General features: G+C 45.6%; 1 protein-coding gene across 6 annotated transcripts; it reads right to left on the bottom strand.

The window, feature by feature from the left end:
• Nucleotides 1-1,083: 1,083 nt before the first annotated feature.
• Nucleotides 1,084-27,732, bottom strand: Entpd6 (ectonucleoside triphosphate diphosphohydrolase 6). 6 transcript variants are annotated; one of them, XM_047540570.1, is made up of 16 exons: nucleotides 27,563-27,732; nucleotides 26,164-26,261; nucleotides 23,441-23,475; nucleotides 20,242-20,562; nucleotides 18,260-18,336; nucleotides 16,690-16,833; nucleotides 15,505-15,580; nucleotides 14,845-14,880; nucleotides 13,626-13,714; nucleotides 12,219-12,298; nucleotides 11,573-11,637; nucleotides 8,720-8,821; nucleotides 6,982-7,119; nucleotides 4,756-4,812; nucleotides 3,529-3,641; nucleotides 1,084-3,333 (listed from the first exon to the last, which is right to left on the bottom strand). In XM_047540570.1, exons 4-16 carry the CDS (start codon nucleotides 20,531-20,533, stop codon nucleotides 3,235-3,237), a joined length of 1,368 nt encoding a protein of 455 aa, XP_047396526.1. In that variant the 5' UTR covers nucleotides 20,534-20,562; nucleotides 23,441-23,475; nucleotides 26,164-26,261; nucleotides 27,563-27,732; the 3' UTR covers nucleotides 1,084-3,234. The 6 variants fall into 6 exon arrangements, with proteins under 6 accessions (XP_047396526.1, XP_047396524.1, XP_047396522.1 ...); XM_047540568.1 differs by having other exon boundaries at nucleotides 23,441-23,578; nucleotides 27,590-27,732; XM_047540566.1 differs by having other exon boundaries at nucleotides 27,590-27,732.
• Nucleotides 27,733-27,885: the final 153 nt, after the last annotated feature.

Genomic DNA, 27,885 nt, shown 5'->3' with positions numbered 1-27,885 from the left:
ACCTTAAAATGAACTTAAATAAGAATAGCAATATTATATGCTGAAAAAAATACCATAAAGTTAAAAAAAAAATGAAGTAGGAAAAAAAATGTGAATGCATTCCATCACAATGGGTTACTTTCCTTTAAATATATAGGGATCTAAAGTCAGTAAGAAAATGGCCACAATCTTTTAGAAAAATGGGAAAGGGACACAAAGAGATGCTTCACAGAAAAGGAAACAACTGGCTCTTAGATATACAAGTTGAAATAATGTGGTCGTGGTGGTGCAGGCATGCCTAGTCTCTCTCCATGTCTGAGAGAAGAGATTTGCAAGTTCAAGGTCAGCCTCTGCAACTTAGTGAGACCCTGTCTCAAGATAAAAAATAAAAAGGGCTGGAGATGTAGCTCAGTGGTAAAACACCCCTGGGTTCAATCCCTAATATTGCCAAATAAATAAATAATAAAAATTATATCCATGCTTTTTTTGTGTGTGTGTGTGTGGTGCTGGGGATTGAACCCAGGGCCTTCTGCATGCAAGGCAAGCACTCTACCAACTGAGCCATATGCCCAGCCCTGAATGATGCATATTAAAACTACCAATCACCATTTTTTATTGACCTAATGGCAGAGATCAAACCACTGGGCAGTAGCTGTGTTGTGAAGGTGTGCAGAAGGTGGCACCAATGCTTGCAGATGGGATTCAAGGGAATATGTTGATGTCTACTACTAATTAAAATGCTCATGACCTTGGATCTGGCAATGTCAGAATGGCTCATGTATGGATGTGGGACTGGAAACAACTTGATGCTGTGAGGTTCTGTTATCCAGACACAGGAATGCCACCAGCCATTGCAGGACCAAGGCAAGCTGGTATGTGATGAATGTGCCTGAGCTGCCAGTTCAAGAGAGAACAAAGCAGTACAAGGCACGTGGACAGCAGATGTGTGGGTGCACCAGGCAGACCTGTCTAAGCATACAATGTGCACAAACTCTCACTGGTTGGTTTTTGTCATGATACATACGTAACTATTTTTAGAAAACAAGAGCCTACTTTATTATCACAAAAGACACTCAAGTGAAATGACTTGCATATTTTGCTGGGTCCAAAAATATTCCATGATTTATTTGTTATTCTCCTGGGAAACGTCCAGTTGTTTACCCTTTTTCAGGAGTGAGATCACTAATCTTTAAATGAACCAAATCAATTTTTGCTTTACCTTCATGCATCTTTGATGCTTTACCTTCAGAATTCTTTAAATATTTAGACCATTAGATATTATGGAAGGAAAAGGGGCTGGTAGGAACCTGCCAAAGCAGAGGCTGTGCAATTTGCGGGGGCAGGGCAGGGGGAAGGGCAGGTTTTTTTATGCCCTCAGTGAAAACTTACTGGCACTGGCCCCAATGTTGGGGATCATCTTTCCTGCTTTGTCTTTTCTGGCCTGTATCACCAAAATTGGCCAGTCCTCTTCCCTAAGAAATAATTTTGAGGAGACCAAAGGGTAGAGGACAGCTGGCTCTGGTTTTGTTCATGTCCTGGGGTCTCCCTTCTGCCTTTCGAGTTGGAGTCCCACATACCACACTCTGCTGGGTGGGAGCCCAGCCTTTTTCTAGTGTCCCACCCAAATATCACCCAAGTTTTTCACTGGTCCCTCTTCTGCCATGGCCCACTGCAGTTCTGGCTCTGGGAGGTGAGGAGTGAAATTTCCCTTGTGGCTTACAGAGCCCTTTCCTCTTCTGCACAGGGCTTTGCCACATGGCTTGTTCAGCAAATGCAGCCCCGGGGAGGCCCAAGAGGAGACCTGTCACCCCATCATAGTCAGGCAGACTGGGGAGCTGTGGTTCTCTCCCTGGCATGCAACTCCTTTGGGATTGTACCAGAATGAAGACAGATCTTTGTGAAGCACAGGGTGACGTGGGTCCTAGCACTTGCCAGAGGAGCTGAAGTGCCCAGAGCCTTCCCTGCTCAGACTGTGGGTCACTGTCCCAGAAGAGGAGGAACTTTGCTCTCAGAAAACTGCTGGGAGGGAGAGAGCCCCCTGGCCAGACCTGAATCAGTCCTGCCTCCAGGTGGCCATCTGCTGTTGTGGAAAGTAAGACACTATCTCTGTCACTCCACTTTGGCAGGTTTTTAAACTTTAGTTAACAGAGATCTCAGTTGCTGGGTGAACGAACGTTTTGCTCACCAAGAAGAATCATAGGAGAAAACCTTGTAAACCTTTTATTTGGAGCGGAACACAGATTTTTATTCCATGTACTGCACATTCACTGAAGGAACCATGGTGGACATGGGTACTGGGACCCAAGCCATGCCCAAGTGTCACCTAAGACACAGGCCCATTGAGGAGGGCAGGTGTCACCACAGAGAATGGGGCTGTGGTCCAAGACAGCACAAGGGCTGCAAGAGTGTGGTTCTGGGACTACATCTTCTTACCCTGCCCTGCTTGTCTGCAAATGGCTCATAGCAGCAATACATTCACTGGAACACAGAGCTGGTGTTCATAAAAGCGGCTCAGACATAGTTTGTACACAAGCACTCAGCATTCACACGACAGGTAAGGCTCCAGCAGCAGGGCCACAAATGTTCTTACAGCAGGTCACACCCAGCTACGCTCATGGCCGTGGCAGACTTTATCAGCAAAGCTGGGCACATGGGATACCCCTCCCTCTTCCTACCCATAGCATCCCCCATCAGTTAGCCCCACACCATCCAAGATTTGAGGGAGCAGACCACTGGGTGATGTCATGTGCTCACCCCCAATGAAGAGAGAAACACGCAAGAGACCTGCTGTCCTGGAGGTCACACTGGTTCTTGTTTGGCTCCCCTAGAGCAGATAGGACAGCTTGTCTAACCTCCCCAAACTCTCTGGGAAAGGTGGATGTCTGCCCTCAGGGAGGGAACAACAAGGCCCAGGAGCTAAAGCAAGATTCAGATCACAGGGAGGGAGACAAGAGCAGCCACAGCCCCAGAGATGGAGAGGAGGACACAGGTCTTATGTGCCCTTGTCCCTGTCTGGCTCACAGACCACCTGGATACCAGGCAGAGAGGAGGCACTGGCAGGGCCCTGTTCTAGGCCAGGTTCCCACTCTCAAGTAGCAGAGGCTGATGCACAGGTAGGTGGCACTCTGAGGGCTGCAGGAGGAGGGGTATCAGTCAGCATGGTGGCTCCTCAAGGATAAAATCATGTCCAGGATGGAGGGGTCTGTGAGATGGGAGCCAGGAATACTGGCCAGAGTGGGGAGTGGGGCTGTGCTACTACAAGGCTGGACTCTTCTCTCTGTTCAGGGAGTCGATGTAGTGAAAAATGGCCCCTAGAGCCCAGCTGGTCTCCACATTGTCGATTTTCCGAGTCAGCTTGAAAAGACAAAGGGAGAAGAAGAGAGGAACATCACACTCCTTGAGATGGGAAAGGTTGAGCACATCTGTGGACTAAGGCAGCCCAGACTGGAGCTGGAAGTTGGGGCTATTCCTTGAAAGTCAAGGACTGGGTAGGGGACAAGTACCACACCACATAATTGGGACAGGGGTGCCCAAAAGGTGAGTCCCTACCTTCAGCACTTTATCCCTGGGAAAGCCAAACTCCTGGAGCAGCAAGGTAATATAGGTAAGATCCATGCACACGAAGGGGCTGCTGTGTGGCTGGGTCTCTAGAGTCCGACATACTGGAGGGAGATGGCCAGTTCCCAGTTAGGTTCAGACAATTCCCTCCTTGGGAGAGAGTGTGTGGTATGGACCCCAACTCCACCCACTCTGAGCACCCACCCAGATCCTTACTCCTTTCCAGCTTGGCATGGAAAGGTGAAATGTCCAGAGCAACTCAAGAGGCAGGCCATGAGGCCAGTCCCAGCCTCTACCTAGTCTGGACTCCAGGACCAACAGAGACCTGCACACCTTGTCTTGGGGTCACAATGGAAAGTCACCATCTCCCAGGCCACATCTTTGCACCTGTGATCCTGGACACCTCTTCCAGGTGTCTACCTGCATAAAACTTGTGCTTTTCAGGGGATGAAAATGACAGAATAGCCAACTCAAAAATAACTCACTCTTGCTCTTGAGGAAGAAGGGCAAATTCACCAAGATACCCAGTGTCCAGGGGGTCAAACCCAAAAGTGACATGAAAGCTTTAAAAAAGTCATTGGGTGGTAGGGAGAAGGGAGAACTTTTTATGGAAAAAGTCTAAAATGTAGCTCTTGATCAGCAATTGGAAGCAGCAACCAAAAGAGAATATCAACACTAACACTTCATACACACTCATTCCCTGGCTGTTGGGGTGAGTGTGACTTAGATAAGATACAGGAAGAGGGGGAAGGGAACACAACCCGACTTCACACCCACAACCCAACTTCTTCAGGGTCATATTACAATCAATCACGAAATTGCTGGGACATCTCAGGGGAAATCACTCTTGGGGTAACTTGGGTAGCAGTGAAAAGGTGTCAGAAAGAACGAAATGAGGGAGTCTATTACTTATAGCCTGATAACAGTGCACTGGACTGTAGCCCTTTCACAGCTAGGACACTGAGGCCTCTGCCTGTGGTCACTATTAAAAAGGCAGACATGGAATGCAGGCCCCACATGGTAACCCCAGTGCACTTGGAATTCTGCACTTGCATATCTCTGAACACTCACCTGGTTGGCAAAATCAGAATCAAAACCCAGGAATTCTGGGGCCACTTCATGTCACAAGCACTGTAGGCTGTTTGTCCCCCACCTCTTCAGGTTCTGCCCCTCTACTTTCTCAGCCTCTCTCACCCCAGCAAGTACCATGACACTCACCGTACTTGGCTGCTATCTCAAAGTCCCCGACCACGAGGCTGCCTCCCTTCTCCGCATCTGTGGGATGAGACAGGCACCCAGTCTCCAGGAGGACCACAGAAGCACATCATGCTGCTGAGGCTTGAGGCTGATGCCCAGGGACCCAGCTCAGGAAATCCAAGGCACAAAGTTGCAGACAATAGCCTCCCCTGGTTCTATATAGCCACCCACACTCATGGGTCATGATTTCTCTTTACTGCAGTGATGGGGATGAAATCCAGGGCCTTGCACATTCTAGGCAAGTGCTCCACCATTGAGCTACACTCCAGCCCATTTGTGGCCTCTAAGGTGGCACAGTTAGACCAAATTGGGGCAGGTGTTCCCCACAGGATCACAGATAGGGGAGCTTTTGAGGATCATCACACCTCAATCCTGCAATGTTCCCCTAGAAGAACCTTATCAGGATCTCTGGACTGTACAGACTGTGCAAACTCACAGGTTAGGAAAAGTAAAAGTACAGAAGTAGAAAAGCTGCTTGAAGTTGTGGCACTGAATTCAGCAATAGTATTTTAATATCAATTTCCCAACTGCATGTATAAAAAGAGTTCTATAAAAGAAAGTGAGGAATAATCTGCTGGGTCTTGGAGAAGATGGGCAGAGCCTTCACAGGGCTCTGTGGATGGAGTGGCTCCTGACTGTGGGTGTTCAATAAGTCAGCAAATATCACTGTTAAGATGTCACCATTGGCCAGGTACGATGGTGCACACCTGTAATCCCAGCAGCTTGGGAGGCTGAAGCAGGAGGATCACGAGTTCAAAGTCTGCCTCAGCAATAGTGAGGTATTAAGCAACTCAGTGAGATCCTGTCTCTAAATAAAATACAAAATAGGGCTGGGGATGTGATTTAGTAGCCGAGTGCCCCTGAGTTCAATCCCCAGTACTGCTCCCCCAAATGTAACCATTAAGCGTTGTCTGAGGTGTTTTGTTTTGTACTAGGTATTGAACAAGGGTGACACTTTACCACTGAATTACATTCCCAGCCCTTTTTATTTTTTGTTTTGAGACAGGGTATTGCTAAGTTGCTTACAGCCTAGATAACGTGCTGAGGAGGTTGGCTTTAAACTTGTGATCCATCCTTCTGCCTCAGTCACCTGAACTGTTAGAATTACAGTTTTGCACCACTGTGCCCAGCAAAGAGTAGTCTGAGTTCCAAATATGATTCATACTGCTCTGTCAGAGCCAAGCATGACCACAACAGGCAGGTGGATTTGCTTTTTTGAATAGCTCCACATCTCCTGAGGTTACCCCAGGGAAGATGTTGACCTCCTGGTAAGGACAGCCTGTGGCTAGGCTGTGGGGCCCCCAACAGGCTGCTAGACCAAGCTGGGGTATGTGGGCCCTGCAATGTTCACAACTCTGGTGCAATCAGGACAATGCACCACTTTAGCTCCTCAGGCCTGGCAGGCCAATCAGTCTTGGGAAGAGGTCGCCTGCCACCTTGACTACCCATCCTGGCTGGTGCCTTCCATACTCAGTCCTGTTATGGGGCAGCAGAGCCACTGTAAATACTATGGGTGGTCCCAGTTTCCAGGGAACGGAACAGTGACAGCATTAGTTTTTTCTGGGAATTTTTTAATTTAAAGTGCTAATTGGGGTTCTTATTCTTACCCCAGGCAATGCATGTTGATATTATCAGTTAATTTCATTAAGAAAAATTCTGGTCTCCAGCCACTAAAGTGACTTTGCAACCCTCTCATGGAGTGTTTATATAATCTGGCCACTGAGAGCTCCAGCAAACTCCAACATCTGGCTTTGCCCTGACCTTGTTCCCTGGATGAGGGAGGACAAACTAGAGGGAAATCCATATTATGGGGCTGATCCCTCCTGTGGTGGGGAGAGAGCATGCAGCCACCCATCCACACAGACAGTTTCTGAGCTACAGCCACAGGGCCCAGGCAGGATACCATGAGTTTGAGGCAGTTAAATAATATGAGTCAGTTCAGGGTAAGACCTGCCCTCCAGCAGGAATCTAAATCAACAGTATGTAACTGTCTGTGCATGAACTAACAGATTTAAGGAACTAATTTATCTATAAAAAGAGAGCTCAGTATTTCCTATCCTAATGACAAGACAACTCCCCACAATCCTGCCTTCCTAAGTCTACTTCCAACATAGAAATGCAATTATTCGCCTATCACAGGCCCTCTGCCCAGGAAACCCAAAATGCCCAGTCAGCCTCTACCCTTACCTATTAGACCAACACTGGCTGCGAGGTCATAATAGTAGGAAAAAGCATAAAAGTCCACATGCTCCACCTCTTTTGTTCTGTGCACTTTATTTCGAAGAACTTCTGACACTCGACTGGCACACAATTCATGGAGGCTCCCTGCAGGGAAAGGAAAAGCATACGTCCAGTAGTTGAAGAGCCCTGGGCACTCAGGCCATATGTGGCCCCTATGGGCCTTTCTTAGTGACTTCAACTGGTACCAGAAGCCCCTGCAGATCCCAAGTCAGGGGCTGCTTACTGCACAAAGCAATAGCAACCATGCTGTTTCAGATCAGCAAGAAAGGAAGCCCCCAAGTACAAAGGGGCCAGAGAGAGTAGAGCCCCAGCTTTGAAGCAGATGGTTTCTGTACTCTGACTCTGATTGTCTCCAGCTGGGTCCTGTGCAGCCATCCTCACCAGCCAGCAGGTATCAGTCACCCTGCACTCACTGTCTGCCAGCCAGCACTGAACTACAGGTCAGCAGTTGCCTCAGAAGTGTTCCCTCCCTGTATCACAGGGTCGGGAGACTGAGGCCCTGTGGGTCACTTGCTAAGTTCACACAGTTAGATAGAGAACTACAACACAGGGTCCCAGAGATTAACAGACTCTGGAGGTCAACTGACAGCCATGGACACATCTCATTAGGTAGGTCAACATTCCATACCTTGACCCGGCTTCAACCAACCTCTGTCTTTTCCAGTGTTCCCAACAGGACACAGAGCCATACTTTTGACCTTGAGACCTCATTTTCCTCCCATTGTCCCTCCTCAGACTAGTCATACTACTGCCTCCTTGTTCACTAAATAAAGAAGCTACCTCAGGGCTTTTGCTCGTGCTTTCCCCTGGCCTGGAGAAGTCCTGATTTAGATCTGGGTGGCTCATTTCCATGTCTTCGCGTTTTGGCTCAAATCACCCTGTGAAGTCTTCCTTGTCTGTCCTAGTAAAGGCTGCAATCTATCTCTTTGCACTCTCATTTCCTTGTTTTATTTTTCTTCAAAGTGATTTTTCATGTTTTACTGCCAGAATTCCCCTGGGGGGACTGTCCTGTTGTGTGGTGGGTGCCTACAGAGAGACCTGGTTCTCAGAACATGCACAGTGGACCACTGAGTCAGAGTGACCTGCATGGTTACCAAAGGTGGACATGCCTTGTGCCACATGTCCAGTCTTGGAACAATAGTTTAATATTTTCACAGAAGACATTCCAAAAGTACAGAGCAATACAGACCACTGGGGTTGAGAGGGCAAGTCTTGTGAGGCTCACTCAGCAGGGCAGCCAGGTTCCCATACCCAGAGCAGGTGGTAAGAAGTAACCTTTGCCAGAGGAGAAGCCTAAATTCTTCTATGTACTAAACTGACCCAGCACAGGACTTCTGGGCCGGCAGCCCAAATAGAACCATTTGTTTTGGAACTCGAGGCATTTAGTCCTTCCTCATTGGAGGCCTGAGAGGAAATTGGGCTCTTTGGAAAGAAGCACTGGGGACAGACAAGGAAGCCTTGTGCAGAGACCCTGCAGGGGGAGGCAATGCAGCAGTTCCCAAGCTCTGACAAAGGCCTCTGGAGGCCTGGTTGAGGGTTCCCAGAGTTGCATGTGTTTCCAGGGCCAGTGTGGGCTTGTCTGTGCCAGTCTTCTCCTTCTCAGAGGTATTTGGAAAAGGTACAGGGGATGGGCGGGCTGCCAGTGAACCTCATGAGCCACTGACGAATAACTAACACACCATACCTGCCTTCTGTCCTGAAATCCTGTATGTTATTTCAGCATGTTCCCATTCTCCTTTGAAACCTGGAGATAGACAGGGGCTGACCAACTCTTTTCCATCCTTAACTGAAATAAAGAGATAAAAATGAAAGAAAAAAAAAGAAAAAAAGAAAAAGGCACAGCACCATCAAACCAGGGTCTTACAAGTCTGGGGAGGAGAATTAAAACAGAGAATACTGTAGGCTGGTATTCAAGGCACTGCAGTGCTTCCTGCCAGAGGAGACCTGATTCCTGGAGACGTTCCAGGTGAGCTGGACAGAAAAACCCTCCTCCATCACAGTAGCTGCAACAAACTTCACTTGCCCTGGAAACATGATTGCTTCATGACTATTTGCCATCCCTTGGGGACTTCAGGGTTCCACACACTGGAATTCAGTCAGTTGTCATACAACTCTGTTGGGAGGGGAGCCATCATTACCCAATTTTAGAGATGACTGAGGCTGTAACTGGCAAGTTAGTGACAAAACCAGGACAAGTACCACCAGAAGTCACCATGTCATGAATTGAATTGGTACTGCTCTGCAGCACAAAAGCCAGGACCCACAACTAGCCAAAGCAGCTGGTGTCTGGTGTTCAAGGCTGCCACTACACTGCCAACCCTCACAGATAGCAAGGTGCTCTCCACTGAGAGGGTCTTGTCTCTTGTCCGCTTCCTGGATTCTGGCCATGGTAGGAAGTGCTGGTATGTGACTTCAGGGTGGTCCTCCTTTTTTGGAGGTGCCATGTAAGCAACCCTGGCTAGTCTGCTGGGGGCAAAGTCACACAAAGGAGTGACATGGCACAAAATGCCAGTCTGAGCTTCCCCTATAACAGCCACACAAGACTCTGGGACCCTAGTCAAGGCACCATGTGGCAGAGCCCTGTGGAATCACGAAACACATAATGAAATGTCTGCTATTTGCTGTTTTTCTTTCTTTTTTTTTGGGGGGGTGCTGGGGTTCAAACCCAGGGCCTTGTGCTTACAAGGCAAGCAGTCTACCGACTGAGCTATCTCCCCAGCCCGTTTTTCTTTCTTGAGGCACTTGGGATCAAACCTAATGCCTTATGCATGCCAGGCAAGCACTCCATCCCTGAGATGTACCCCTAGTCCCAGCATTTGTTGTTTACCACTGTCTGGGATGATCTGTTACATTATAAAGATGGTGAGACCCTCCTGCTGCTGTGATGAGTGGGAAGAGGACAGAGGCTGGGCTATGGCTCCACAGTTAACCATAGGGGGCAAATGGTACCTGCCTTCTCCTTGTAAGCTAAATAACAGGTGTTCCTGGTCATGGAGTTAGGGCTGCAAATGTTTCTGAGACATGGGCATATTTTTGGTTTACAACAAAGGGGATACTACTGAGAATACACACCAAGATTTGAAAGACTCAACCTGGAACAGGATTACATAGGAAAATGACAATTCTGGTTGAATATTCCTAACCTGGCAGAATAACTGGGCCCTTGAAGAAGTGGCAGAAGTGCTGGGCCAATGAAGGGCAGAGTGTGGCCTCATGGTTGGGGAACAACATGGGCTTTGGACAGAGTGCCTCACACACACACATACATCTGGTCACTGTCAGTGCTGCCAGGAAAGCCAGGCTGATGCTAGCCTCAAGGTAGCCAAAAATGGGTTACAATTATCTCTAAGAACTGAACTCAAGGCCCACTGGAAGGAGCAGTGAAGACCTGGGATAAGATGCTTCTTTTAATGACCTGGCACTGTGTCTACAGGATAGGGCCAAGTTTGTTTGTTTGTTTGTTTATTTATTTTGGGTGCTGGGGATCGAACCCAGGGCCTTGTGCTTACAAGGCAAGCACTCTACCGACTGAGCTATGTCCCCAGCCCCTATTTATTTATTTATTTTTTTGTGGTGCTGGGGATTGAACCCAGGGCTTTGTACTTGAGAGGAAAGCACTCTACCAACTGAGCTATCTCCCCAGCCCCCCAAGTTAATTTTTAATGATCGTTCAGAAAGCAGAGTGGGAATCACTGTGAATGAGAAAAGTTTCCCCTGATGGAAAATGCTCAAGCATTTTCAAGCATTCTCGTGGCCTGTCCTACACTGTCTGAAAAACCAGATAATCTCTTCGAATCCATAAAAACAAGTTCCTCTGGTTTGGATAAGTGTGCCCCAAAGGCTCAAGTGCTAAAGGTTTGATCCCAAGGCTGTGATGCTATTGAGAGGTGGTGGAACCTTTAGGAGGTGGGGCCTACTGGAAGAAAGTTAGGTCATTGGGAGACAGTTCTTGAAGGGGCTGTTAGGCCCAAGCCCCTTCCTGTCTCTCTTTATGCCTCCCAGCTGCCATGAGGTAACCTCTGCCATGTACTCATACATGACTGTTACCTTACCACAGGCCCAAAGGCAACTGGTCTAACTGTACATGGACCTCTGAAACCATGAGCCAAAGTAAATCCTTCCTCCTTATAAGTTGTTTATCTTAAGTATTTTGTCACAGCAACAGAAAGTTGTTGACTCTAAATGTAGGTGAGGAACACACAGTTATTTGGGTTCCTAGAATCTGTGTTTCAGAAATGGTTTCACTAATGTCTCATAAAAACATGACTTAGGCCTAGGATGTAGTTCAATGGCAGGGTTCTTGCATAGCATGTATGATGCCTTGGGTTTGATCCCTAGTACCACAAAAATGAAACAAAACATAGCAACAGATGTGCACAGGTAAAACATGTCCTCCTTCATTCCCATCAGGACATCATGGACAAGATCTGAGGCCTGTCCTTCCTAGGCCAGCAATAACTCCAGACCTTGGCTGGTGGCCAGTGGCCAGCATGCTATAGCAACAGATAAGGAGACTTGAGCAACATGTTCCACTTACCAGGTTTTCCTTCCACACCGCCTAAGATCGCCAGTCGTGCTGACATCAATCCCAGTCCCAGGTAGCTGTGGAAATAGTGCCCTGGGTAAGGCTGGCCTGCAATGCATCCACCCATCTGGGTCCAACATAGGTGGGAAAGGTAGAACTTGTGGCAAAGCATTTAGTGGGCTCCTTTGCTTCTTTTATAAGCCTTTTGCTGAGTTTAGGGATTTGGCTAATTAATTCAACAAATGAGGTCCTATAATATAGCTCATGTGGACACTGCAGTGAATAAGACAGATTCAACTCTAGTTTTCACAAAGCACAAGAAACTACTGAACATGCCACATTACAAATAGGTGGCTCAGGAAATTCCTGCATAGTCCCTGGGCTCTCCTCAGTCTTTTGCAAGCCTTCTCCAAAGCAGGACAGAATAAGCCCAATAGAAGAATGTGATTTTACTGCAGATAAATTTAAAAATGATGAAGTTAGACAGGGAGGAGCAGGCAGGATAAGGAGAGTTCAGGTGAAGGTAGCAAGAGGGATTCTGGGAACTGGCATCACTGCTGGGATTTGGCTACTCCATGAGGCAGGAGTGGGAGGCAACCAGGGAATGTGCAATGCCAACAGAGCTGCCTGCCTGTGCCCCCAACTCCAATAAACCTACCTGTGGGAATAGAGCTTATAGGTCCTGTTAAACATCTGCAGTGCTGTCAGATGGCCAGGTGGGGAGGCCTGAAGGGTGCCCTGGGGAGGAACATAAGAGAGACTATGTTTCCCCTCGTCTTTAAGAAGACTGTCTCCATTCCTTCAATTCATTTGGAAGAACAGGGACATTCAGATGGAGTCAGTTACATGAGATTTTCATTAAGTCCTATACTGTGAAAGAATAAGGAGCAAGTAACACAAAATAAAGCATCCAGAATGCTTTATTTTTCCTTCTGAGTAGTTTTACCCATTCTGAAAAATATGGCCCAACCAAGACAATTAGGATATGTAAACTTCATTACTCTATTACTCTATTCCATTGGAAACTAAACATAATAGGAAAATGGGTGGGTTGGGAGTGTTTCTTTGTTTTTTTCTTCTTTCTTTCTTTTCTTTTTTTTTTTTTTTTTGCAGTACAAGGGATTGAACCCAGGGCACTTAATTACTGAGTTACATCCCCAGTCCTTTTAAATTTTTTTTTTTTGTTTTTATTAGTGTGTTACAATTATACATAATTTTGGGGTTCATTTTGACATGATCATTAGAGCTAGAGAATATCATGCTAAGTGAAATAAGCTAGACACATAAAGTCAAGGTCTCTCACATGTGGAAGCTAGAGCAAAATAAGGGGGGAAAAGTTGAGGGGAGTCCCATGAAAATAGAAGAGAGACCAGTGGAGTTAAGGGAGGAGATAGAGAGGGGAGGGATGAAAGGGGAGTAGAGGGAGGAACTGCAGAATGAAATTGACTAAATTATGCTATGTATGTATATGAATATACCACAATGAATCCCACTTGTATGTATATCTATAAAGCACCAATTTAAAAAAACAATAAAGGAATAGAAGACCTTTGACCTTTGTATTTTGAGACAGGAACTCACTGAGAAGCTAAGGCTGGCCTCAAACTTGTGATCCTCCTGCCTCAGCCTCCCAGGTTGCTGGGATTGCAGGCATGGTTAGGAGGGAGCTATTTCAAAACAGCAGATGGTATTAACTGGAAGCATTTTAATCTCAAGAACATCTGTCTTGACAAGGGTGGAGCTCTCTCCCCTCCTATGAGTCAGAATATATACTGTCTGCTCTTGCTCCTTTCTTGGGACCCTGAAGGGGATGGGAGCCACTGACTTCATTTTCTCTAATCCAAAGGTTTCTGACTAATGATCTAATTTATCACCCCACTGAAGATGGAATTTCTATTTTGGTTTTGTTTTTTAGACTGAGTTAAAATTCATATAAGAAGTATTATCTGTGGGGGCACTGGTCCAGGGCTTGGAGGTGTAGAGTGACTTCTATCAGCCAATGGGCCTTCCCTGGGCAGCCCATGACCTGCCTCCTGGGGGACACGAGGCAGGCAGAGTTGGTTACCTCGACTTGTGGAAGGAAGGTGATCTGAGTGGATCCTCCGCCCAAGTCCAGCATGCCCACACTGCTCCTTCCTGGGGTTTTCAAACTGCCTATATAACAGTGGGTGAAGACATAGCACTGTCAAGTTAGTAAGCAGATGACCACAGTAGAGAGAACAAAGTGATTACAGGCTGAACCCTTGAGCAGAAAGGAAAACAAGATAGAGAAATTAATGCGACTAATTAAAAATCTCCCCTGAAAAGGGGTACTACATGTTTAAGGGATAAGATCAAGGCTCTACCAGCTTTGGCTTTTTCTTTTTTTTTTTGGTACCAGGGATTGAACCTAGGGGTATTCAACCACAGAACCACATCCCAGTCCCCTTTATTTTCTATATTGAGATGGGGTCTCGCTAAGTTGTACAAGGCCTCACTAAATTGCTGAGGCTGGTTCAGCAATTTAGGTGCCTGGCTCAGCTTTGGCTTTAATGTGAATGATGAAAGACTGATACTATCTGTCTGGAGAGACTGCAGCCTGGCTGCATCCACCAGGAAGCAGGCTGTTACCTTACCTCCCAGGGAGATGCTGACTTCTTAGACAATAGAACAGGACAATAGATCCTGTAAGGATCCCAACCCTCTCCCTGGCCCATTAGACCCATCTCCATTTCTGCTCCCCAAAAGACATGAAGTGAACATTCCTGATCTATCCCCTCATATCTCCTCCCCTAACCCCTGAAAAGAACAAATTCTGCCAGGAAACCTCTTTCTCATACCTACATCAGACACATGGCCATTTTCCATAATTCTACTGCAGGGACTCACACTTAGAATAACCTGTGAAAAATGACCTCTTTTTCTCCATTTCCAAGAATAGATGTTTTTGTATAGGGTGATTAGCATTTGTGTTACATTGAACACTTAGAAACTTGGCTGATTTACTCACTACTTCTCTCATAAAAGAGAGGACAGGGACCCTGGTAGATGTTTGGCAAGAAACAGGCAGGGACCATGGATGGGAGAAACAGCCCAGGTAGAGGTGCTCTTCCAGCATGCACCCCTGTGAGTGCACAGCTGCCCATGGAGCCAGGCAGACACCCCTATAGCCTACCTGAAATTTAGGTTGTTGTGAAACCCAAGGGATCATAGAAACAAGGCCCCTGCTCTCCAGCAAGGCCATCAAGTCTACCTTTACATGTGACTGTGAACCATTAGCCTTCCCCATTGAAGTAAACACACACCTGTTAGGAAGTTGACAGTGATCCATGCTGATACGCCTACAAAAGAGTGGCAGAGGCAGCACTGTAATCGCTTGAGACGCTGTTAATAAAACACCCAGGACTGCTACATGTCGGTTTTCAGATTTCAGGAGCACCAAGTGCCCACTGCCTCAATGCTCTCAGCCTTCAGACCATCCACAGAGAGGAGCATTATTCATTCATAAGCAGATCCAGCAGCTTCTGGTAGGCTATTCTAGAAGATGCCACACTGAAACCCAGAACACTTTACCAAAAGCCATGCCTCTTTCCTACTCTTCATTACCAGCTTCCTCTTTTAGAAGAGGCAGGGAAAGAACCAAATGTCCCTTCCACTTCCATATAACCCATATAAATTCACTGTGTGTGTGTGTGTGTGTGTGTGTGTGTGAGAGAGAGAGAGAGAGAGAGAGAGAGAGAGAGAGAGAAAGAGAGAGAAAGAGAAAGAAAGAGAGACACACTGGCCCCCCGCAAAGACCATCTGGCATATTTAAACTGTGATTGGGACCCTAACCTTAATTATTTTCCACCCCTGTGCCTGACCAAGGAGAAAGCTCCCATGTGTGGAATTCCCAATAGCAACACAGCACAGAGCCCTCTCACTGTGACAGCATTACTGTCTGAAGGTGCTTTTGGAGACTCTACCTTCGTCTGTTCCGTTCATGATGGAAACACAGTCGTCCCCTACCAGGAAGGGTGATGCCTTAAATACCTCTTTCACCTAGATGTAAAGAGAGACATTCCTTCATCATTTAGAATGTAGTCAGTGGTTGCCAGGTGTGTCATATGTTCAGCAGGCAGGAATCAAACACTGAGGAGTCTGAATAAGAGCAAAGCTTCCATTTCTCTTTAGGCATCTTCTATCTTCGGTGAGGGCTTTCCTCACTTAATCTCCTTTCCAGGGTAGCTAACACACATGCTGCCCTGGTGAAATGTCTTAGGACAGTTTGGACTGGAAGAGATCTGGGGCAATGGATGGGATGTGGGTGAGCTGTTGCACACTGAGCCTGCAGGGCCCCAAAATGCTGCCCAGTTTTGGGATGTGAGATGAAGGGTGTGAAGTCCTACAAGGCAGAGCTCAATCCTGAGGACCACTTATATAGTCTAGAGGGCACTGCTCCAGGGAGCCAGCCCAGCAGATGGGAGGCAGAGGCCATGAGCATTTTGGTATATTTCCTTCTGTTTTCTAGAAAGTCTTAGTATACAGATCTGCATACCCCAAACTCACTGAGGTACCACAGTTCTACTTTTTGAGTGACCCTGACAGATGTACACTGTGTCATAACCTCTCAGGTAAATAGTGTAGGAACGTTATAGAGGTTGAGGGGGATCATTTTGCCTAAAGCAGTTTCCCAAACTCAGTAGATGGGAAGAGTCATTCCCAGCCTCAGAGCAGAGTGCCAGGCAGCTAGGGACACAGGAGCCTTGAGTGCTGGGACTGGAGAAGAGGCTAAGGGTCTCTTAAACAGTCATGTCAGGGCATCAGACCAAGAGTAGGACTCTGTCACCAGACAAAATAAGCACAGTAAGTTTGGGTTGAGATGTCAAAAGTTCAGTTCCCACAACCCTTCGACTCAGCCAATCTCTGGGTAGGGGATGGACTTCAAAAGCAGTGTACTTTTAAAATAAAGCTGTGTTTTCTTATAAAACACAGATCTACTCTAGAAAACAAACACAGACTTAAATGTCATGCAAAAGACACCTAAAGGTGAGGCTGAAGGTTCCCTCCTCAGGACACTTCTATGTAATCTGTCTGTTCAACACTGGTTATAGGAATAGCATTTTTAGCAATCATTAGATAAAACCAGAGAGGGAAATGGCTAAGCTCACCTTTTGTAATAACTTCTGGGCCTTTTCTCCTGGTAACAGGCGCAAACCAGCTGTGGCCTTGAGGACCAGAGGGGTGACCTTCCAGAAGTCAAATGGAATCTCTTGTTTAGCAACATCCAGCAGTTCTTGAATTCCCTGAGCACTCTGTGGACATTGTAAAAGCAAAGCAGGGCCTGTTGTATCCAACACATAGTGCTACTTGCCCCTTTTTGGATATATAAACATATATATTTTTTAAATTTTCAAAATCAGGAGGGGACAATGACCCAAGTACTACTGGCAATGTGTGGGGACACAGAGTCCAAGAGACCATAGAGTAATTTCCTTGGCATGTAATGTGGCAGGATGACAGTGGGTCAGAAGTCATGAGGCTAAGCTCAATCCTTAGAGTAACTTCTAAGCCCTCTGAGTATGACCAGCCCTGTCACTAACCTTATCAGGAAACCTCAGATGACCTGACTTCTCTGAACATCATGAGGGTGTGAGGATCAGAAAATTCTAGGGTTCCTTATAGAACTAAGTGCCATGAATAACACACTACACTGAGGAACCATGTCACACCAGGATGTTCAAGACCCAAAGGTTGTCTGAGGTACTAGGTCAGAAAAGGTGTGGGGTGGGAGGCAATTTGAGAAAGTATAGCTGAGTATGTCATAGGTACACTGCCACAGGGGTCAAATGACAATATTTGTCCAAGGGGGACACTCACATTCCTTTCACCCAGAAATCACAACTAAGAATTCATGTTGGGATTATGAAACATGTGTTAGGTGACAGACTTTGCTACTCTATTGTGTATGTAAAATAAAAAAAAGGAAAAGAACAAGTGTACAAAAACCAGATCTTAAAGGCTACATGATACAGCAGGGGTGTGATTCTGAGGGCAGTGTGGAGGAATCCTTGCTGTCACCTGGGGAGCTTAGACATCTGTCTCATTGAATGTATGTTACCTACCCACAAGGTTAAGATTTTTAAAATCCTGAGTTTTTTCTAAAGATATCTAATTTAATCAGGTTTTAACCTCATTGTTATTTTCAAATCACAAATTTCTATTTGTTTTTTAATTAAATATAGGATTTCTTTGATTGAAGGTAGGAAACACTGACTAAAACAACAGTTCAAAAGAATGTTAGGATTGGGGGTGTAGCTCAGTGGTAGAGCACTTGCCTAGCATGTGAAGAGACTCTGGCTTCAATTCCCAGTATCATTAAAAGAAAAAAAAAAAAAAAAGAAATATACAAAACTCACAAGACTAGTGTGAAGAAGTTTTAACTAAACTTCCCACTAATATTTTTATCAGTTTGTGGCACTTGTGTTTCTGAACTGCAATAAGACCTTAGGATGACTGACAGGACTGCAGGTTGACAGGTAAGGTGGGAGGACCAAAGAAGACCTGAACACTTTTCTCCACTTGACCATTCTCAATGGCAGTGAATGTCCCTGCCAGCACCAGCAAAGATGCCTTCCTCTAAGAAGATGGCCTGCCTAATCCAAAGGAAAGGAGTTAGCTTTAACTAATTACAAAATTAGAAGACATTTAATGAACAAATAGACAAAAGAGTATTATTACCTTTTCAACGTCGTCAGCATAAGCAGAAAGACCGGGCTTCAATGCTTTGAAGGTTTCATGGGTCAAGGTGGGAGTTTCTAAGGGGAAAGTGTTTTTAAAAAGGCACAACAATAAATATAGACAGACATGTGAATATAAATATATATATATATATACAACTGTGACTAGCTGGACTTTTGATCTGACCACATAAACCAATCCTAGAGTGGTAGGTGACCGTTCTTTTCTTGTTTAAATTTTGCCACTTCAGTTCAACAGAGTATGAGTATGGTACCTAATATTTGGGCCAAACTTTGTGCAACTTTGAGTTGGGTGAGGGTGTAGCTCAGAGGAATATTGCTTGCTTAGCATGAATGAGGCCCTGGGTTTGAAACTCAGCACTGCAATAAACAAAACCAAAAAGAAAACAAAACAAATAAACCCAACAATCTTTATTGAGCATAAAACACTCACAGAACCCTACATCCATTTAAAGTGTTATTGTAAGTTAATTCTTCCTGATTGAACAGCATGATTGATTCCAACCTATAAATATGAAAATCCCTTCCTTGATGCTGGGATAGATATATGACAGGGTCCTAAAGATTTAAGAGTTTTTTAAAGAAATTGAGTGTCATGCCTTATTAGGAGGCTGAATTTTGAAAGGAAAGTGTTAAGATGCATCCTGTGGCCTCAAACCAAGACCTCATACATGTTAGTTAAATGCTCTATTACTGAGCCTCACACCCAGCCTTTAAATTAGCTTCAAAACCACCTCTGGAGGTAGGAACGGTATCTAAATATTTAATTAGAGCAATAAATTACAAAATAAAACAATAAGTATAAAAGTATTCAAGAAGAAATACTTCAAATATATAACAAATACAATTTGCCCTGTTGAATCAGCAAGAATTAACCATACTAAAACTAACACTTTAAATAGATATGGATTTTTATATATAAACTATCTTCAATAAAGGTAACTTTTTTTTAAAAAAGCAAAGTTTTAGCCCAAACATAAAAATAAATAATAATAAAATTAGATCAACTATTCTACGATAGTTTTAGAAAGAGGTACTGGTGTCAACAGATAGCAGTTAAATGCCAGAATGGTGCCTACCCAAAACGGTCACCAAGAACTAGAGAGAAGGGACAGCCAGATGTGTGATCAGGCACCTGTCTGGCAGAGGGCTTGACATGCTCACTAGCTACAGGTCAGAGATGTACCAAGGAGGGTAAATCTCAGGGTAACAGGCATGAGAGAGGAACAGAGAGAAGAACTGGGCAGCAACCAGGGTCCCCATACAGAAGTCACCTGCCTTCAAGACACAGCCCTCATCTGACCCTAGGAGGCAAAACTGGCAGGGGCTCAGGCTCCAGGTTCCTTCTCACTGCTGATGGCCCTTCTGGCTGTCTGAGTCCACTATGGCAGCTTCTGGTAGCCTGAGTTCTGGGTTTTTGCTATTTATTTAACTTGCCTGGATTCCTGGTTCTCATAGGCCTGAATATGGAGTTATTTCATGCCTAAAACTCTTGTGATATAACCTCTGGCCCAAGTCACAGTCACAGTTATCCAACAAGTCAGTGAAAATGGGGAGAGGATGGGCCACTAAATGCCCTGTAGGATCTCAACTGCTCTTCAGTAGTAATCATTACTTGCTACTGTTACAGTAACTTGGGGACTCCTGGGGAATTTAGATGGCCCAGCTTTGGTCCACATCCTGAATCAACATCTCTTAGTAACTGCATTATTGGGATGGAGGGATGTATGTATGTGTGCTGCTAGGGATCAGATTTAGGATTCTGCACACACTAGACAAGTCCTCTATCACTGAGTTATATCCTCAGTATCTACATTTTGATAAGCTCTCATGTGTGTTCAAGGCAGGGGCTCCAGCCCACACTGTCTTCTAGGTGAGGAGATTCCAAGAGCCCTGCCATGAGATGGGAGAAGGCAGATCCCATGTCTAGGCCCAAAGAGGCTCACAGTTAAGCCGGGATACCTCCAGGAGGCTGAGCAAACTGGAAGACGTGCACGCGGGTGCCAGTGCTTCCGGCATCAAACATGATCCCATAGAAGACTTCATGACCACGTGTAGCTGATCCCAGTGAGCTGCGGGCCTGCTGTCCCCACCGGGCCCCTGAGGCTGCCCCCGCGACAGTAAAAAAGGCCTGGGTTGCAGAGGCGCGGTGCCACTTGATGTAGACGACGTAGATGAATAGGCCCAAGCACAGTCCCAGGGGGTATGCCACCTTCGTCATCCGCAGGGTCCCATGATTTGGTATTTTTCTCATTTCTTAGTTTGCCAAGGACTGTGCTGCAACTGTTGATAGGAAAGGAGGAGAGGCAGAAAAATCATGTCAGGTTTCAAGGTTTCAATGTGTTAGAAATCCCCCGTCCAGGAACAAAATGTGCAACAAGAAACTGGTCTGCCTTTACCCCCAGGAGTCATTTGATTCCTGAAATGGTTCTGGAAAGTGTGGTCCAGAACTGAGGACTATAAACACTAGGTAACCTGTCCAAGGTTGTATGCCTTGTAAGTGCTGAACTGGGCACAGATCACAACTGTGGCCTCTCTAAGTGTCACTCTATACAAATGACTCTGAGACATGCTGCTGCTTAAATAAAAAGTCATGTGTAAGCAAAGTCCCTAGATCATTCAAGTAAGAGAAGAGTACCTTGTCCATTCTTTGAATCCCTACTTATACTCCCACTAAAGCCATTAACTCTCAAAGATTTAAAAAACTCTCCCTCAGGCAACTACAGGGAATCTGAGACAAGTGTGAAAAATGTGCTCTTTTTTCTGGAAGTTTCACAACAGAGGGCTCTTTTCATTAGCATAGTGCATGCCTGCCAAGGAGGAAGTAATGTCTGTGTGCTTTCAAAGCCTATGAAAATTCTACCCAGGTAGCAAAATAAATTAATTTGGCACTGTTATTTTTGGTTCAATACATCCCAAAATGAAAAGCCATTTGTTCATGTTTTATTAGCAGTTCTTGGTGCAAGGCAGTATGTGGAAACCTGAGTCCTCCATGGATAAGAAATGAGGGAACTGATTCTCAGGGTTTCCCCTGCCCTGGGGGAACATCTATCAGTCTGCCATTCCTGCACTTTCTTGTATGCTGTGGGGAGTGCAGTGGTGCTACTGGGGGAGCAGAGGGTAGGGAAATGAGGGCTGGAAGCAGGATCTGGGTCTGTGCTTTAACTGCCACAGCATGTGACCATGTCAAACTATTATCTTGGGCGGGGTGCTGTTCTCCTCATCTGTAAGGTGGGGCTGCTTACAGGAAGGCTGCCTTTTGACATTGGGGATTCAATGTGCTCAGGACAGGCTACTAAATGCAGAATTTACAGAGGGAAACAGAAGGAAATATCCCCAGGGAACTAGGAACAGTGAGGACTGTGTGGCTGCACTGCCTGGGGAGGGAGACAGTACAGGGGGGCCAGCCCTATGTGAGCTGCATGCCAACCCTGAGGCTGCTAGGTGGGGAAGAAATGGAATGAAAGGGCATGCAGCAGGCCTTCCTTGATTTCTCCTTCTTGGGTTCCAGCTTGTGGCCATACCCAGATGCCCTCAGGTCCGTGGGGCTCAGGACAGACAAGCACTGCTTCTGTGCCCTGGCTGTAAGAAGAGGCCCAAGATGGGGCAGGAGGCAGGACAAATCACCCTTCTGGGTTGCAGAAAGGCTCTCCAGGTGGGTGCTGAGAAACAAGCCTCCTTCCCTATCCCTACCAGCTAGATTGACTAGGGAACAGAGAGAGAAGACTTGACTAAAATCAGAAATAAAAGAGAACATTACTACTAATTTTACAGAATAAAAATGATTACAAGAGAGTACTATGAACAATTATATGCCCTCAAATTGAATAACTAGATGAAATGAACAAATTCCTAGGAACATACAACCTGCCAAGATGAATTATGAAGAAACAGAATATCTGAAAAGACCTATATACAGTAAGGACACTGAATCAATAATCGAAAATCTCCCAACAGTGAAAAGTGTTGGACCAGAGAGCTTCACTGCTGACTCTTCTAAATATTGAAAGACAAATTAACGTAAATTCGTCTCAAAAGATTGAATAGGAGGGAATACTTCATGACACTGAACCTGGTGATGATTTTGTAGATACGATACCAAAATGCAAGCAACAAAAACAAGAATGAGTCAGTGGGATTACATCAAACCATACACCTTCTGCATGGTAAAGTAAACAATCAACAAAATGAAAAGGCAGCCTAAAGAATGGGAGAAAATATCTGCCAAACATATTTGGTCAGATAAGGAATTAATAAATAGAAATATAAAAGGAATTCCTAAAAAATTGTATTGTCCTTTAAGAAAAGAGGGACAGCAAAATACCCAGTCCCTGAATAACCACTTTCTGTTTCCAAAACCTGCTCAATTTAAGAGGAGAAAGAAAGCAAGTCTGGGCTGGAATGTCCAGGTATAAACGGCTGTTTCTTAAGCACACTGAGAAAGTTAGTGTTATCTGTGAAAAGTCACTTTTTTGCACATACCCCATGGAAGTTGCTCCTTGGGATGCTGGTCATATAAGCAAAGTAAATAAGCTTACTGCTGATGATGTCACTGCTCCTGTAGCCTACCACATAAAACTCCTCTCTCAGTGGCGGCTGGTGCAGAATTGAAGGTGCTACAGAAAGGATAAGGGTCACACATCCAGTAGGCTACCACTGGACAAAATGAAATGAGGGAAAGAAGGCACCTTGAGGGACAGGTTTGCTATTTGTTCAGTTTATAGCACTGAACTGTTCTTGGAGCAGTCACTGATCTCTTGTAAGCTTTCCCCAATAGATCATGTTTCTCATGATTTTGTGTCATTTGTGGGCACTTGCTTTGGCTTCTCTGCAACTTACCCCACTGCCATGACACAAATAGGCTATGGATAGGACATCAACAATCATAAAAAAGTAATGATTAAAAAATGGGCAAACAGATGGGCATAGTGGCACATGATACCAAAAACACAAGCAATAAATGCAAAAGCATCCAGTGAAATTATACCAAACTATACAGCTTCTTCACAGTAAAGGAAACAATTCTGTAATCCCAGCTACTAGGGAGGCTAAGACAGGAGGATTGCAAGTTCAAGGCCAGTCTAGGCAACAAAGTGAGACCCTGTTTCCAAATAAAATTTAAAAAAGGACTGTGGGTGTATCTTAATGGTAGAGTACTTGCCTTGGCATGCACAGGTCTGGATTCGAACTCCAGTACTGCAGCAAAACAAAATAAAAAAAAATTGTGGACAGATGTCTCCAAAGAAGAGGTACAGATTGGCCAGCAAGCATATGATAAAATGCCCGATATCATCAATCACTAGAGAAATGCAAAACAATAAGATATCACCTCACATACATTAGGGATGATTACTATTAAAAAAGGTTCTGGGTGTAGTGATGCACACCTGCAACACCAGCAATTCAGGAGTCTGAGGCAGGAAAATTCCAAGTTCCAGGCTAGCCTCTGCAACTTAGTGAGACTTTATTTCAAAATAAAAAATGTATTTCAGTGGTAAAATGTCCCTGGGCTCATTCCCTAGTACCTAAAAACAAACAAAGGGTTGAGGATATAGCTCAGTGGTAGAGCACTTGCCTAAGCATCCATGAAGCCCTGGGTTTTATCCCCAGGACCACAAAAAACAAATGAACAAATACCTCTCCCCCAAATCCTCCAAAACAAAACAAAACAACAACAAAAAGGGACTATAGCAAGTGTTGGTGAGCATGTGGAGAATTTGGAACCTTTGTGCCCTGGGAATGTGAAGTGGCATAGCTGCTATGGAAAATACTGTGAGGTTTCCTCCAAAAATTAAAAACACAATTACCATATGATCCATTAATTCCACTTCTGAGTATGTAGCCAAAAAAATTAAAATTGGGATCTTGAAGACATATTTGTATAACCATATACACTGGGTCAGATGAAAAAGTTTTTAAGATGGACGGTGGTGATGTCTATACAACAATGTGTACATACTTCATGCCACACTTAATAATGGCTAAGATGGTAAATTTTATGAGTATTTTATCACATTAAAAAAAAATCTGGGCTGGGGAGATAGCTCAGTCGATAGAGTGCTTGCCTTGCAAGCACAAGGCCCTGGGTTTGATCCCCAGCACCACACACAAAAAAAAAATTCCTCCAATGGTTGAACCCAGCCTGGTAAAATACATGAGCTCTGTGGCTGGAAGAGGAAAGGCAGTGGGGGTGGTGGCAGGGAGGAATACAGAGGATGGGGCCTGAACACTGCATCAAATTCATACTCTTTTAAAGTTTTAGTTACCTCTCATTCTCAACAAAGGTGACAGGCCATGCCTCACTGAGATTCTCCCTAATTTAAATGTTCTTTTTTTTTTCCCAGCATACTGTTCCTTTGGTTCTTTTTCCATACCCTTGTGATATTTACTGCTACCCTGGCCACTTGAGGTCCCTCCCTAGGGTTCTATGGAGTTCTATATACTTCCACTTCCTTGGTAAATCATATGAAGGGTTACCTTTGTAGGCCCCTTTCTGTTAGATGGTGCTTTTCTGGGAGTAGTGACAAGCCCATCTACCTTGGACCTTCAATATCCAACACAAGGCCAAGGTCCAATGGCTGCTCAGTCAACACCTGCTGCTGAAGGAGGTTGGCTGATGGCTTAGAATAGAAGAGGCAATAAGAAAAAGATGGAGGCATTAACAGTGCCCCAGAACCCAAGTGTGGTCACAGAAAGGAACAGATCCTTGGGGAGGGTCTATGTGGCAGTAGGGAGCAGTGACCAGGTTTTTCACATGCCAAGTTAGACATGATAAGACATCAGTCAGAAATGGGACTGACCCTATAGTAGGTTAGGGGATGTTAGCTGATATCAGATGTGCCCATCCTGAGGCACTCAGCTCTTACCCTACTACTGCTTCTCTCATAGGCCTCCTTTTGTTAGGTTATTGTAACCCAGTTTCAGGTTTTTATGTTAATCATTAAACGTTGACTTTAATATTTACAAAGTTCTGAAGCAGTCATTGCTAGGGATGAGTAGTGAGGATACAAAAGTAATACTAATACCTTGGAACTATGAAAGTATTTTACATACACCTGTATAGAATCAAGTTTTTAAAAAAAATATTTAAAAAATATTTTTAGTTGTAGATGGACATATTTTGTTTATTTTTATGTGGTGATGAGGATTGAACCTGGTGCCTCACATGTGCTAGGCAAGTGCTCTACCAGTAAGCCACAATCCCAGTCCCAGAACCAAGTTTTATCATGCCCTGAGTCAGTTTAAGTACCATGTTCTACACAACTGGATTAACAGGTGGTCTATCAAATATGAGACAAAGGTGGCTATTAAATTTATCTAACCATTAAAAAAAAAACCCAACCCTAAAGGGTATTCCATTGTCTTTGTTCAGGGGCCCAAAAGAAGAAGGTGCTGTGGGGAAGATGAAACCTTCTAAGGCATACCTCCAGTGACCCACTTCCTTCAGCCATAACCCGCCTGCCAACAGTTACCACCCATTCAAACAAGGACGGACTGATTAGGTTACAGCTCTCAATCATTTCATTTCTGAACATTCCTTCATTAACACAGGAGCTTTGGGAGGATACCTCATATTCAAACCATAACAAGTGTTAGAGACAGAAGTCTACTGTGTCCTGATTAGGTTTCTAGGAGCTGGGGATAGCTAGTTGGCAGCTGGAAATGCATGCTCCATCTGAGTAGACTGGTGGCTGCCTAATCTGTTGGCCAGTTTTTGTCAGGTTTTTGTTAAACCTGACAAAATCATATTCCAATAAAGGACACGATTGCAAATGACTGATGCACAGGCTAAAAATGTGACATAATAAAGCACGCCAGCAAACCACTCATTCTCCTTATTTTCTCAGCAATAAGCCATGCATGAATAGGCCCTGTCAACACCACCTGCTATTTCCTTTTCACAGGATGCAGTGGGAGGGGAGGTACTTCCAGACTTCCTTACACGAACAGCTGTCCAACTCTTAGGTTCTGAATATTAGGCTCTAGGAGAAAGAGACATACACCAAATTAGCCAACCGATGCCTTCCAAGGTAGAAGTAGAGGAACAAAAAACTGATTTTGGATTTGTTGCATTATGCTTGTCAGATTTTGCAAGAGTGACTATCTTTTTTCCTTCAGTGCTGGGAACGAACCCAGGGCCTTGTACATGCTAGGCAAGCACTCTACTATTCTACCCCAGCACATGAATGATTACATTTTTAATACAATGGTAACACCAACAGGGAAACCTCCTCCAGAAAAACACTGCTCTTCCCCCTCCATGGCTCTACACACTAGGTCTGAGGAAAAGCCTTTTCTCTTTGTAATCATATTCACCATCCACTTCTCCCCAAGGAACCTCTGTCCCAGAGGTTTGAGATTCCCACACTGGTGGCTAGGGTTTGGGACTTTCTCTGTATCCTGTATGATGTAGGATGTGTGCCTCAGTACACATAATCCCAGAATACAGGTGCCTGGAAAGATGTTTAGAACTGGCCAGGCATTTCCCTGTGACTGACTGCTTCGGATGGATATACAGGGTGAGGGGTTGTGGCCACAGTGACCAGCCCAGCAATGTAGACTTTCTCCCTTCTCTTAAAACCATTTAATAGCTTCCAGGTGCACCCTCCTTTCTTTGTCCCTTCTCAGCTGTACTTCCCTTTTCACTCTCCTGGCTGCTTTTTTGCTTTCCACTGAACGAGTCTATTCTGGTGCCCAGCTCTGTCCAAACCAGGATCATTCCCTCTCTCAAACTGAAGCATCCATGGCCACAGGTCAGCTCAGGCAGAACCACCCTGAACCACCCTGACCACCTACCAACTCTTCCTGGTCATCATTCCATCAAAGTCAATTGTCCTTTCTTCAGTACTGACTGAACGACAGAACCTTACCTGTTTCCTGGGCGACCCAACTGGACTATGAGATCCAGAAGGGGAAGAAGGGCCTGCCTGCCCTGTCCCTGGCACGGAGCTTGGGGGCGGGTCACTTCTGGCTGAATGAATGAATGAGACAGGGAGGTACAACCTCTTGGGGATAGAGAGCCCTGCTATGTGCCCTACCCTGTTGTCCACAACACTGAACAAGGCCCACGGGTCAGCGGAGTCCAGACGTCCGGAGAGGACAAATGCAGCCGGGACAGAAAGGCAGAGGGAGAGGAGCCTGGGGCTGACAGTGGCCCTCAGGCAACTCTCCAGGTGCTGCCGCTCTGAACCATGAGTTTGCCAGGTGCGTGAGAGCTGCGAAACCTGGACCCCGCTCCGCTCAGGCCCCCACCTCCAAGGTGCCCCGCATTGGGAAGGCCCACCTGCAGCCCCCGCGACCCGCCGTTTACCCTGCACAGCACTGTCTCTTCCAACCACGGAGGCCGGTGCCCTTCCTGGGCAGTCAGCCGGGTACTCCCGTGCTCTGGTCCCTGCCGGCGTCACCTCGGCCTCTAACCGGGACATGCGACCCCGTGGATCTTGCAAGCCTGGGCCCCGCCCACATGCACGCCACGTCACCGGTTGGGCGGGGAGACGTGGTTCTCTGCGCAGGCGCAGGCGCTGTGCAGCGTGGGGCGGGGCTTCCTGTCCTGCGTTCTTTCCTCAGGTACGGAGGTACGCGTTCTCAGCTGTAGGCGATCGCTTT

Source organism: Sciurus carolinensis, chromosome 2 (genome assembly GCF_902686445.1).
Source record: "Sciurus carolinensis chromosome 2, mSciCar1.2, whole genome shotgun sequence".
NCBI classification, from domain to species: domain Eukaryota; kingdom Metazoa; phylum Chordata; class Mammalia; order Rodentia; family Sciuridae; genus Sciurus; species Sciurus carolinensis.
Note: the sequence above shows the minus strand (reverse complement) of the source record. Positions and strands in the feature narration are given on the sequence as shown.

What these genes read in the sequence shown, in the direction of transcription:
- Entpd6 (XM_047540570.1), bottom strand. Translation starts at nt 20,533, where the DNA reads ATGAGAAAAATACCAAATCATGGGACCCTGCGGATGACGAAGGTGGCA. An exon ending in GTTTGCTCAGCCTCCTGGAG is followed by an intron (nt 18,337 to 20,241) that starts GTATCCCGGCTT and finishes CTTTCCCCTTAG; the next exon opens with AAACTCCCACCTTGACCCAT. An exon ending in AGCCAGTGTTGGTCTAATAG is followed by an intron (nt 4,813 to 6,981) that starts GTAAGGGTAGAG and finishes CTCATCCCACAG; the next exon opens with ATGCGGAGAAGGGAGGCAGC.